This window comes from Syngnathus leptorhynchus, chromosome 4, assembly GCF_054491065.1.
Source record: "Syngnathus leptorhynchus isolate UIUO chromosome 4, UIUO_Slep, whole genome shotgun sequence".
Taxonomy (NCBI): domain Eukaryota; kingdom Metazoa; phylum Chordata; class Actinopteri; order Syngnathiformes; family Syngnathidae; genus Syngnathus; species Syngnathus leptorhynchus.
Window position 1 is genome coordinate 16,948,477 of NC_141198.1, and position 12,484 is coordinate 16,960,960.

The 12,484-nt window shown below is 44.1% G+C and overlaps 1 protein-coding gene across 1 annotated transcript; it reads left to right on the forward strand.

The window, feature by feature from the left end:
* Positions 1 to 10,528: 10,528 nt before the first annotated feature.
* Positions 10,529 to 11,542, forward strand: nkx3-1 (NK3 homeobox 1). The gene is made up of 2 exons (XM_085909427.1): positions 10,529 to 10,763; positions 10,857 to 11,542. The coding sequence occupies exons 1-2, from the start codon at positions 10,610 to 10,612 to the stop codon at positions 11,216 to 11,218; spliced, it is 516 nt and encodes a 171-aa protein (XP_085765553.1). The 5' UTR covers positions 10,529 to 10,609; the 3' UTR covers positions 11,219 to 11,542.
* The last annotated feature ends 942 nt before the right edge of the window (positions 11,543 to 12,484 follow it).

Sequence of the window (12,484 nt, forward strand, 5' to 3'; positions counted from 1 at the left end):
GCAGTTCGATTATGGCTTCGATTTGAACATCTCTACGCCACCAAAAAAAACAACAACAACATATATATATATATATATATATATATATATATATATATATATATATATATATATATATATATATATATATATATATATATATATATATAAAAAGATAGATATATTGATATATATGACTGAACGGGACCCGTGTTATGACTCTGTGCTGGCCATGGGGGAACAAAGTTGGTCATTCAAGTCGGGTGATCTACTCACATGGGACCACAACTACACAGTTGCATTGCGGCTGCTACAAAGCACTTTGGATGCATCGGGGCGAAGCAAACATCAGCATGCAAAAGACAGACAAGTTAACAGCTGGTCTGTTCCCTTCTGACAAATAACAATATGTTCTAGCCTTCATAGTCTATGAAAGGAAGTCCCATGCTGGTGTTTGTTTGGCCTGTTACCTTGTCGACGGGAGGAGGCGCTCTCGGAGCCTCGGGCTCACCTGTTTGTGCACATTGTTTGTCGGGACACCCTTTTTCATCTTTGTTCAGCTCCTTTCAGTACAATTTCATGTGTAACAATTAGCTGGATGGGCCAAAGTTGGATCTCCAATTCTGCCTTTACGAGGGAAATAATGTTGATTGATGATACACTGTGGGCAATTTAGAGTCTTTAAATAATGGCCAGTCAGTCTGGTCGCCAAACAATTACAGGGAACATCAAGACGGGGTTTATAATAATAAAAATGACAATGTACAAAGAGCACTTCAACCCAAGTCAAAAGAAATCTCTCCTGTTAAATTGCTCTGAAAAAATAATAATAAGTGAAATACGACCGAACTGTGTTTGGGCAGTGATTCTTTCAAGTAGCACACTTTGAGAATCACTCATCTAGGCAGACAAGAACTTGCACACATACAGACAATCAAAGCGATATCATGAGATAACTCAATCTGCTTCACATTTAAAAGTACAACATTCCAAATGCTAAGTCAAGATATAAAAGTAGCTTACTGAAATGACCAAAGTGGTGGTGACCCCCACACGTGACCTCTTAAATCGAATCAAAAACATGACCCAACTTCTAAAGGCAGAATTCTCAAACGTGCAAAACGATCTGATCGCGGAAAAAAGCGCCTTCACTGACCACTGACAAGCACAAACGCAACAAGCTCTTCTTTTTATTCTTACTTTCCAGCGGCAGACTCGAGAATTCCAAACTATGCAATGATCTCCGACACAAAAGCTGAGGCAGAAAACGGACCTTTTGTTCACGCGGTGAATAAAAGCGCTCGACGGTGATTGTTTGGGCTGGCTCAGTCTACTGGCCGTGTCCTTTGAGCATCACACTGTAGTCCAAACGCTCTCCTGCTACTTTATGTTCAATATGCACTTTTTTCCCCCCTCTTTTCCATCTTGACCACTATAAAGGGCATTGAAACATTCATGATAGTTGCGCGAGTGTATGTTGTCCATCGCGGGTTCATCCCGAAAACCCAAACAGCTGCTGCCCACTTATTGGCGACATCCGTCCGTCCATCCATCCGTCTGTCGTCATGGTGACTTCCTGTTGGACATTCCTGTGTGTCAATTACTTTCTCGGGCAAATTGACTGTTTTCCTCACCAAGTCCGACGTAACGGTAGTTTTTCAGAGAATGTAACTGTTTACTGAATGTCTGCTAGCGGGAGGCCACGTCCGTGACGCGCGAAAAGCTACAAGAAACAAACACGAGCACACACACACACACACACACACTTACATAAAAAAAAAGCGGTCACGGGCCTTCGGTTAGTTTGCGGATTCGGGCCAGAGCGTCACGGCGGCGAGCTGCGTGAAAACGGTTTCTCCTGACACGTCATGGTACTCTTTCCTCTCAAGACTTGAAATAGATTGATCGTGATTGATTGTCGTTGTGCTCGAGCAAAAGCGAGAAAAATAAAAAAGCTTCGGTGACTTGTAAAGTTTATTTTGTATTCGTATGTATATATCTATAAAAAAAAAAGATATATATAGATATATAGATATATATGTGACAGTTATTTTACTATTCGAATAGCACACTCAAAGTTTGAACTGAAGTTCCTGATCCAGATGCTATGTAACGCATGATTGACCTTGTGTAAAATGACTTGCACTTTAAAATATAGCCACAAACATATATACCCATACTGTGTATATGTTTGGGTTTTTCCTCTGTACTGAAAAGTCATGAAAGATACAAATGCATCAAATATGTGTCTTTTGCTGAAATAAAATATTGACCATATCTGGCACGTCGTTTTTTTTTTTTTTTTTTTTGGTGTTGCAATGTTACGCAATGTTAATCGGTACATCCAACAACACCCTAATTCTGTTTAACTTGAATTTAATGTGGTCTTCCCAGAACTTTATATCTCCAAAAAAATTCCAAACCTTCATGATTTGAGTTGACTTTATCTTATAAGAAAAGAGTGGGAAAGTTAAACACTAGATCACATTCAAACTCGACGACTTTCCAGGAACATGAGCTCTCCAATAAAAATACAAAAAATGTCAATGTCTAGCCACAACATACTCCATAAACAAAGATTTTTCCAAGAGGACTTTTTTTAAGAAGGTCCTTTTCATGGTAACGTCGAAGCATGGTTGAGGACACAAATGTACCAGGTGGGCAGTTTGTCCTGCTTTGGAAGAAAAAAAAAAAAAAAATCTCCTCAACTGTGCTTCCGTTTGCTCTTTGCAATGTCCTGTAAAAGCCGCTCTTTGTCCTAATTGTGCAGGATGTGCCGCTTGATCACTACCGCTGACCGTGCCAGCTTCAGAGTGAACAATTTCATACACAGTGAAGAGGGAGAGAGAAAAAAAAAGGCACACACAATGCACTTCATTCTAACAGCGCGCTCCCCGGGCCGTGACCTCCAAAAATAAAGACAAATTAGGCGCCGTGTGAGAGCGTCAACAACAATTGGACTTTTATGAGCGTCATAAAAGCAGAATTCAGTGCAAGGCTGCTGCGGGCGGGCGGGCGGGCGGGCGAGGCTGACGTGCGTGACGTGCCTTACATTGTGCAGGCGCAGCCGGCGGACTTGCCAGTGAGCGGCTTTCAATAAGTTCCGCGAAATCTATCGTATGCACTAGAAACTAAAAGTGCATCCAGCGCTCTCCGCTTCTTTCTATTAAGCGCAAATTATCCGCGCATGACACGGCTTGTGGTCTACCACATCCTCTGAGCGCTCGGTATGTGTGACAAATCCAGCAGGACCCGTGAAGGCGGATCAAGGACGCCGTGCACCTCCTGAAGGAAATGAACTTTCTTCAACTTCAACGCGAGCGAGCGAGCGAGCGAGATGAAAAAACTGCAAAGTGGCTGTTTGCTGGAAGGGCCCGAGGACAAGAGAGAGGCTGCGTGGACACTAATCTCAGTCAGAGGCAGATATAATTTCATGCCTATTTAGAGGAGAGTCCCGGGGGGCTTTCTCATCAGCTTGCTCCCCACCCAGCCAGCCACCCAGCCAGCCAGCCAGCCAGCCAGCCAGCCAGCCAGCCAGGCCGCCTGCCTCATGGATAGGTGATGCTGCAACTCAAGCAGGCCAATTCTAGCATCTTCTTACGCGAGCTCATCAATGAAGCATCGTACGCATATAGGCCTGCCGATTTTTATCGTCACGAAGAGAAACACTTCACACGTGATTCTCTCAAGTAGAACTTCACGTCGCATTGTGGTCAACGGTAGAATCTGGGTCAGTTCTTCAATGACGACTCATTCGCCCACAACTCTAATTTAGATGTATACGATGCCACAAGATGGCGCCAAAGCCCTAACCCTACGTAAGTAGTACATTGGCAAGTATGAGGGGCTAGCGACATAATCCCAGAGTAGGTCGTACATATACGACTAAAACCCTTTCACAACTGAAAAATACATGTTAAGAACACGTGTGAGGGCATTTCACTCGAGAGAATCTTTCCAATAATGGAGCATTTGCTGACTTTGATTGGAAGCGGGTGAAAATGCAAAAATTTGGCGAGATTGTCAGTGTGTGTGTGTGTGTACGCTCTTTGTGTGCGTCCACGGCTGCGCTGGTGTCACTTTTAATAGCAGCTGGCATGGCGCTTTAAATACACAGAAACACCTCGTTGCCTGGAAACAGATTTTTGACCCTGCGTGTTCACTTGGTCGCCCGTCGCTTGGAGCGCCGCCCGGTTGTACGGCCACCCTGGGAGTCACAAGCCGAGGAATACATGAATAATGATGACAGGAGAGGATCATTATGCAGATGCCATTCTTACCATCTGCTTGCCGCTCTTGAAAATGTGCTCATTTGATTTTGTTTGACAAATAAAGCCTGCCACGCAACGTCTAATGAGATCCGGCGCGAGAGATGTGTCAAAAATGATGGCTCTACTACGTGAAAAAGGTATACGAGTTCAATATTCTTGCCAGCCATTCAAACCGGATCAACTCAATTGCATTTTGGTGCAGCATAACACAACTTGTGTGTGTGTGTGTTTTACATTCATTATGTCCCCTCTCTTTCCCATGGAACTTGTGGCATATTCATCAGCACTGTGACAAATTAGATGTGCGGTGAAATGGAATAGCGGCAAAAGATTAGATCCACTCCAATCTCGCCAGCAATCACTATCCCCTTCAGTTCTGTGGGGAAATACCCAAGGACAGCCAAGATAATTAGATCATATTTGACTGCAGAAAATGTTGGAATGGCAGCAGAAAGACACTGAGCTGTCTTTCGTACTTTATACGCTTTAGCTATTGTGCCAAAATATGGATGACACACTTTTTAGACAGTGGAAACAAAAAGTCTACACACCCCTGTTCGAATGCCAGGTCGGAAAGAAATATGTCGAAATTATTATAAAACATCATCACCATTAATTTGGCTCATATCATTTCTATATTTTTATGAATTTTGCTAGATAACAATCGTGATCATTTGATCAGGTGTGTTGCAACTGGGAGAGGCTTCACTTGCTTTGCTGCTCAGGGAATAAATCTGGTATGACAGAGACACCTAGCGGAAAATTATAGGAAGACAGTTTAAGGAAAAGCAGTTATCTTAATGAAAAATATCTGAAATTATTTATCGAAATATTAATTGAAGAAAATACATTGAATATGGTATTTTGTTTCACCCAAGTTTACCAGAGTATTAATTCACTAATTAGAAAAATAATCAGCGTTTTTCTTTTCATTTTGTATCAAAATATTTAAATAATGCATGGAAGTAGTAGATGTTATCGTTGCAGGAGTCAACTTAAAACAACAAGGATTCGCTGCACGCGTGCGCGCGCGCTTGCTTGCGCGCTTGGTTGCGCGTGCGTGCGTGCGCATCGTCGTCAGTCACGCATTGCAGGCTGGCGCCGTCGCCTCTCCACTTCCACAACATGAGGTGTCGTGTTTCTATTTGTTGTGGCCTCGGACAACACTAATAACGTGTCTGCACAACAATGTTGATGGCAAAGCTGGTCAACATCACCAGACGTCACTCAACTAACTCCCCCCCCCCCCCCCCCCCACAGCACCAAATAATGATCAGAATATTGCTACTAGATGAACAGAGCTACTTAATAACATGTCTGACTGAATTAGCTTTCTAGTGATTAGCAACCAGTGTCAGATAAATGTTCAACAGACTCTCACTGCCTGTCAGACACCATTGAGCCCACTTATCTGTCAATTAGGGACCCCCACCCACTTGAGTCCTCCCAGTGTGGTGCGTTCAGGTGTAAGGTGAGAAGCATTCGGCAGGAGATCAGAGCGTGTGGCCTATTTGTCGGCTCCTTTTTTTTGGGGGGGGGGGGGGGGGGGGGATGACAGAAGACATCCAGCCCCCCATGTGTTTAAAGCTGCACGGGCGACCACGCCGCCACTCAGTGTCAGAGGTCAGGCCACATCGAGCACAAAGGAGCAAGAAGAATATTGCAAGACAAGAAAAAGAGGGATGATGCATCCCAGCGCGTCGACACCGTTTTCAGTGGAGGATATTTTGAAGCTGCAAGTAAATGAACACGAAGCTTCGCTGGCTGAGCCGGTTGCTGCGGCGCATCATCACGACATGCACGGGAGGCAAAAGAAGAGGTTCGCACATCACGCAGAGGTGGACGACGAGATGAAGAAACTTGGTAAGAAAGGTGGAACACAACTGGCCGAAAACATGATTGTTAATCGTATTAATCAATGATGGGAAGATGACTGAATAGAATTTGTAGCAATACGCAATTGTTGATTTCTGGCTGGATTGCAATTCAATTCAGATGATAGGTCAATGCTAGTCATGGTTTTCTACACTAAATTGGTTTTGCAAAATGTGAATTTAATATTTCTGCAAAATGCCAAAATATTTGGCATTTTGCCAAATAAAAGATTAATGACGAAACAAGTATGGATGGCTCAAAGAAAACATTTTGCGGTACAGAAAATGTGAATTTAATATTTCCCCCCCAAAAAACATGGAATAAATGCAAATAACAATTTTAATGAGATTAGTTGTAATTCAATATAGTCCAAACTTTATTCGTAACGCAAATCCATTTTCCAATGCAACCATGAAAACAACAGTCAATTTCTATTTTGAATAAGTCTCAATGTAAGGTCCGATGAACAAATGATGGTAAACTGACGACATAGAATACGGTCAAATGATCTCTCCTGACGTGTTTTAACAGACACATGTCTTGAGCACAAGGGAGGCGGCGCGACCTCTCGCAGGAGGCCTCGCATACTCTTCTCCCGGGCTCAGGTCAGCGAGCTGGAGCGCCGCTTCCGCCATCAGCGCTACCTGTCGGCGGCAGAGAGGGAGCAACTGGCCCTGGTCATCAAGCTAACGTCCACCCAGGTCAAGATCTGGTTCCAGAACCGCAGGTACAAGTGCAAGCGGCAAATTCAGGACAGGAGTCTGGAATCGGTACCCCGGAGGGTGCCCGTGCCGGTACTGGTCCGAGACGGGAGGCTGTGCGGGGTGGGCTCCCTGCTCCCGCCAGCTTGCCGTGGCCCTTTCGGCTTATTTGACGGCACGGTCGGCAACGGGGGCCCGTGCGCTTGGAATTATCACGGCGTGTGCGGCGATGTCGACAATACAGACAATACATACTTTGTGTGTGCGCTGGACGCTCTCAGAGGCTGCTGATGATTTCAACTGATTTCTGTGATTTGTTTTGATATGATTTGTTTCAATGCGGCAGACTGCTTTGAAAAAAGACACCGCTAGATAATCCATTTTGTCTGCACCTACTTTTTTCATACCTTAGTGTCATGTAAGGTCTTCAATAAATGTGCTATGTCATTATTCATTTGTGTTGTTGTTTGAAATTAGTCAGTCGGTTAGTCCGTCAGCCAGGTCAGGCAATCAGTTAGTCAGTTAGTCGGTTAGTCAGCCAGCCAGTTAGTTCTTCGGTTCGTCAGTCAGCCAGGTCAGGCAATCGGTCAGTTCGTTAATCGGTTAGTCAGCCAGCCAGTTAGTTCTTCGGTTCGTCAGTCAGTCAGGTCAGGCAATCAGTCAGTTCGTTAATCGGTTAGTCAGCCAGCTAGTTAGTTAGTCAATTTGTCAGTCAGTCAGGTCAGGCAATCAGTCAGTTAGTTAATCGATCGGTCAGTCAGTCAGTCAGTCAGTCAGTCAGTCAGTCAGTCAGTTAGTTAGTTAGTTGGACCGACCCAGAGAAATGGGTAATTATTTAGTCAGGGAAATTGTTGCTGTTATTTTGTATGCTAGTCAAAGATAATTTCAACCATTTTCTAATAGTTCCTGGAAGAAAGTCTTCCACAGTCAAAGGAGGAAGTGACACCCGACCTGAGGCGAGCTGCTCTATCAAAGGGAGCTCATCATTGTGCCATTGACTAATCCAGCTGATAAGCGTCCGTCCCGTCCTCCAACTTTGCTTGGTAAACAAACCCGCAGACTGAGAGGCTCTTCAACTGGGAGAGACGTTCCATTCAAATGTCACTCACGGCAGAAAGTCATCATTTCTCTTCCATTCACACAATTTACAGAACGTACGAGAAACTTGAAGATCGCCGCAAAAGTGGCATAGGTAGAAACCAAAAGGACTTGTTTAAACAAGGTCTACATGATGAGTTAAGCCGAGCTGTTAGTGGGGGGGAAAACCCCTGAAGGTGGACAGGAGGTGAAGCTCTGTGATAAGGATGAACACGTAGACAGAGTGGAGTCCAGAGACACTTGAAGAGATCAGATAGGTCTATTAGCCTGCCACTTCTCTCTTCTTCCTCCATGCGTGTGTCACAGGAGAGACAAGAGATACTTGATTACGACGCAGTGATTCACATTTCATGAGGGTCATCTGCTAGCGAGGATGACGTGAGTGCGCTCGAGGTAAAAGCATCTCACGTCATCTGCGCACAGGCACGCTTTTTTGGGGGATGATCTCCGCTATGCTGACAAGACTTTGGGAAAATGGGATTTCTTCCGTCGTCTCAACCGGCATGACTCATCATCTTCAGAAGATGAATCTTTGTTTAGGAATAGCGGGGCACCAAGTACACGCTGCTGTTTAGCTTTCGGTGCGTTAGCCGACGCGAGGGTGCTCTCTAGTGGAAGACCTTCACATGACACTCAAAAATCAGTCATGCAATCTTCCTTCCTTCCTGCCTTCCTCCCTCTCTATTGTGTTTCTTTCTTCCTTACTTTCATAGTGAAGTGAAAACAGTTGGCTCGCATGACCTGCGCCACAACTTAGACCCACCACATACTAGTCTAAGGTCTAGTCTAGAATTGAGTTATTGTCAAGTGTGCCAGGGGGCTGTGAAAAATAACACTCTCAGTCCGTAGGACCGCCCAGCATGGGGCAGCGTGGTCTACAAAATTCCCAAACATGGTCAACTAGAATTGCCACGGTACAAAAATAAGAATGTGCTAGTTTCTACGTGAACTGGCATGTGAAATTCGGTGACGTGATTAAAGAGGCAAAAAGCCGGCCCGTGTCGCAGAGCAGGCCGACACATGTAATGTTACGCCACGGCCTCGGACAAAGACGGCAGGAAAACAACAGAAGATTAATGACGAAACAAGTCGGGATGGCTCAAAGAAAACATTTTGCGGAAGATAAACAGCTTCCCGGTGAGAGAGGTCACTAGTTGAGCTGTGTCGCTCCACGTCTTTGGGGCAGTTACCGATCTTTACAATGCTTGAAAACGAGACGAAACTATTCAGGCTCCCACTGGTGGGAAAAAAACAACAACCCACTGTTTAAGTACAATTCTGCTATATTTCAATTTCAATCCATTGGAATTTCATCTTGAGATCTTTTTTAAAAGAACAATTTTGAACATTTGAATCAACACTTTCTCAGAAAGTCAAGGTGAAAGCTATCACATAAGCCATCTTAATACTATGTTGACCAGACAACAGCCAAAGCCTGGGAAGAACCTCTTTACTCCTTCTAATCGGATGCATTTAGAATCATTCACGTCTTGCTGAACAGGGAACAGGATGTGAAAGTGTGATTAGGATGTATACACAACAAATAATGGGTGAAATATTGCCTAATCCATATAAAAAAACGTTACCGACACATCACGCACCAAAGTAATCGTTGGTACAGTCCAATGTCCCCCTCCGTCTTCAATTGGTCCTGTCGATCACCCCAAAATGTCCCTTAAGCAAATAAAGCATGAAGTCCCAGAGGAGCACGGACACGGCCAGTAAATGTATCATTCTCGGGCCGCAACAACAAGCCAACAATGAACGCGTCCGTTCAGGAGCCGGTCAAAAGGTGCTGAAGTCATTAGTGCAGCCCAGTGGGTACGACCACCCACTCTGACCCGCGATTTCCCCCCCAGGACGGGTCAGACTATCTGCCGGAAGTCACAGGGTAGCGTGGAGAAAAAGCTCAATGAATCAATGAGCAATTTTATACTGTTGGATTGTACTCGTACGAGAATTTGTGTTATTTTAAGGAGTCAAATCGTGCCATGGAAAATGCCATTTAAAAAAGTGTATTAAAAATATGTATTCTTCCTATTGTTATTTGTATGCATTTTAATTTTTAAACGCATTTGCTTATTATGTAAACTGCGTTTAGCCCTTAATATTTTCGTATCCATATTTGAAGTTATTTGTTTGTCTGCTGTTTTTTACAGTACCTATTGGATTTTAAATAACATATTCTGGTCTTGTTACGGCCCTATTTTTTTTTAAATACTAAAAACGGATTCATCTGTGCATCTTGTTTTAATTGTATTCAATACATTTCTAAATATTAGCATCAACATTTTATTCTCAAATTAACAGGTTTTTTTTTCTTATTCATATTTAAACAATTATTTCGTATTGTCATTTTTTAATGTGCTTCTTTAATCTTATTACCAACATATTTTGATTCAGTTTATACATTTAATAATTTCTTTTTTTTTTTTTTTACTGTTATGGAAGGTGAACATTCATATATTTTTTATTTTTCCATTTGAAATAGTACTTTAAAGTTTTTTTCTCATTGTGTCGAAAGTTACTGAGCGAGCACGAGTACACACCTCCTTCCCAAAGCCGCCCGCCCCCGCACTCGCATAAAAAGCCGCTGTGTGCACCCACGTGCAAAAGAGCACAAAGCACTTGAGCACCCTCTGACACACAGAGGCCTACCTCACAAGTGGCCCTTTGGATGGGAACATGTCTGATCCGCTCCAACCTCGGACTTCTTTCCTCATCGAGGACATCCTCTCCCTGAAAGACAACGCCGCCTTTGTTGAGAAATGTTGCACCAGAGAAGAATGGGAAGCGGACGCCCAAAAGTTGTCCGACTCAGCGTTTGTGGAGCACGCAGGTGAGCTCGACATCTGACTGGAATTCCTCGCTTCATTATTTGGCTCAGGCTGATGTTTTGCTCTCATTTATCATCCTATCTTCCTATTCACAGCATCTCTGGACTCATCCTGTCCCGGCACGTCCGTGGAAAAACCCAAACGCTCCCGAGCGGCGTTCACGCATCTCCAAGTGCTGGAGCTGGAGAAGAAGTTTAACCACCAGAAGTACCTGTCGGCCCCCGAGAGAGCCCACCTGGCCGGCGTGCTAAGACTGACCGAGACCCAGGTGAAGATCTGGTTTCAGAACCGCAGGTATAAAACCAAGAGGAAGCAGCAAGCGTCAGAGTTCCTCAAGGACACGTACAAAGCGGACGGACTGGACCCGGTGGTGTTGTTTGGCTCTTTCTGTCGGGCGTACCAGTACCAACCCTACTTGTGGGACTACAGCGGGCCCTGGAGGCCTGCGTTGTGGTGAAAAACAAAAACAACAAAAAACATTCACTGACTATGCCAATCTGCCTTTTGATTGTTGTTACCATAATTATTTGTATTTGTTGAGGACAAACTGTGACATGAAAAAAAAAAAAGTGTCAAAAATACTTTTTTCTCATTGTTGACAAGATGGAAATATTTCACAGCTCTGGAAATTTTAGAGAAAGAAACCACACGCTTGTTTTGAAAATAGCTCAGTAAAAATGAGCCATTGTGATTTCCTAGGAACGTTGTCCAAGTGATCATTTGAAAAGGAGAAGACGTTCGTTCAGTGATAGAAATAAAGTGTTTCATTTTGATATTGATCTGTTTCCCGCTGTGTTAAATCATTGTTGGTAAATATTGTGGGAACTTATCAGTGTCTTAACAAAATGAATTCATAACAACATGCTGTATGATTAAGATTAATCTGATCAAATCTGTTATTTCAGAAGTGTGTATGAAACTGGGAGATCTCGGTACTGAGCATTGAGTTCCCAAGAGGTTTGAAGATTTCGGATGTTACTTTTGCTCACTTTATGATGTGATTTCCAACACAAAAAAAAAGAAAAGTGCAGTTGAACTCAAACTCAAAAGTTGCCACCCACAACCTAAATTCAGTCAAAGTGGACTTGAGCAACCTTTTCATATTGAATGTTCCAGATGCGTCCGATAAAGCAAACCGCGCGTACAGGAATGACAAGAAGCACTAATGCCATGACTGGCGAGATAACGCGGCAGAGCAGTGAACGCGCAAGGTCACGCGGGTCAATCCGAGTAGCGAGTTCACACGGGTAGTCGTGGCCGACGCGATAGGAGAGCGAGTGCCACACACAACAACGTAACCGTGTCGACAACACCAGCGACAAACATCTTAAAGAGCTTCGTCTTATCTCCGCGCGTGGGCATGGCGAGATGTCAACGTAGCATGAAGCGGAGAACCTGTCAAGTGGCTCCGTGGGATCGTTCCGAGCCGACCGACCGGTCGATGAGTGGGGGTTGGGTCGACAGGTCGAAGGGGGTAAACGGAAGACTTTCCAGACATCCAAATGCCGAGCGACTTCTTATCATCTGCGCGGCCCTCGGCGTAAACAGGTAATTAGACATGAAGAGCGTAGATAGCGTCTGTTTTGACGGCCGTGAGAATGTGACAATAATCTCGCGGGCATGCGGACATGTTGATAAAAGAATCTGCCATTGTAATGCCCGCACAGTACATTGGGTGGAACGCTATCCGATAAACCGGCAATTACAAGCACAATTCTGAAAG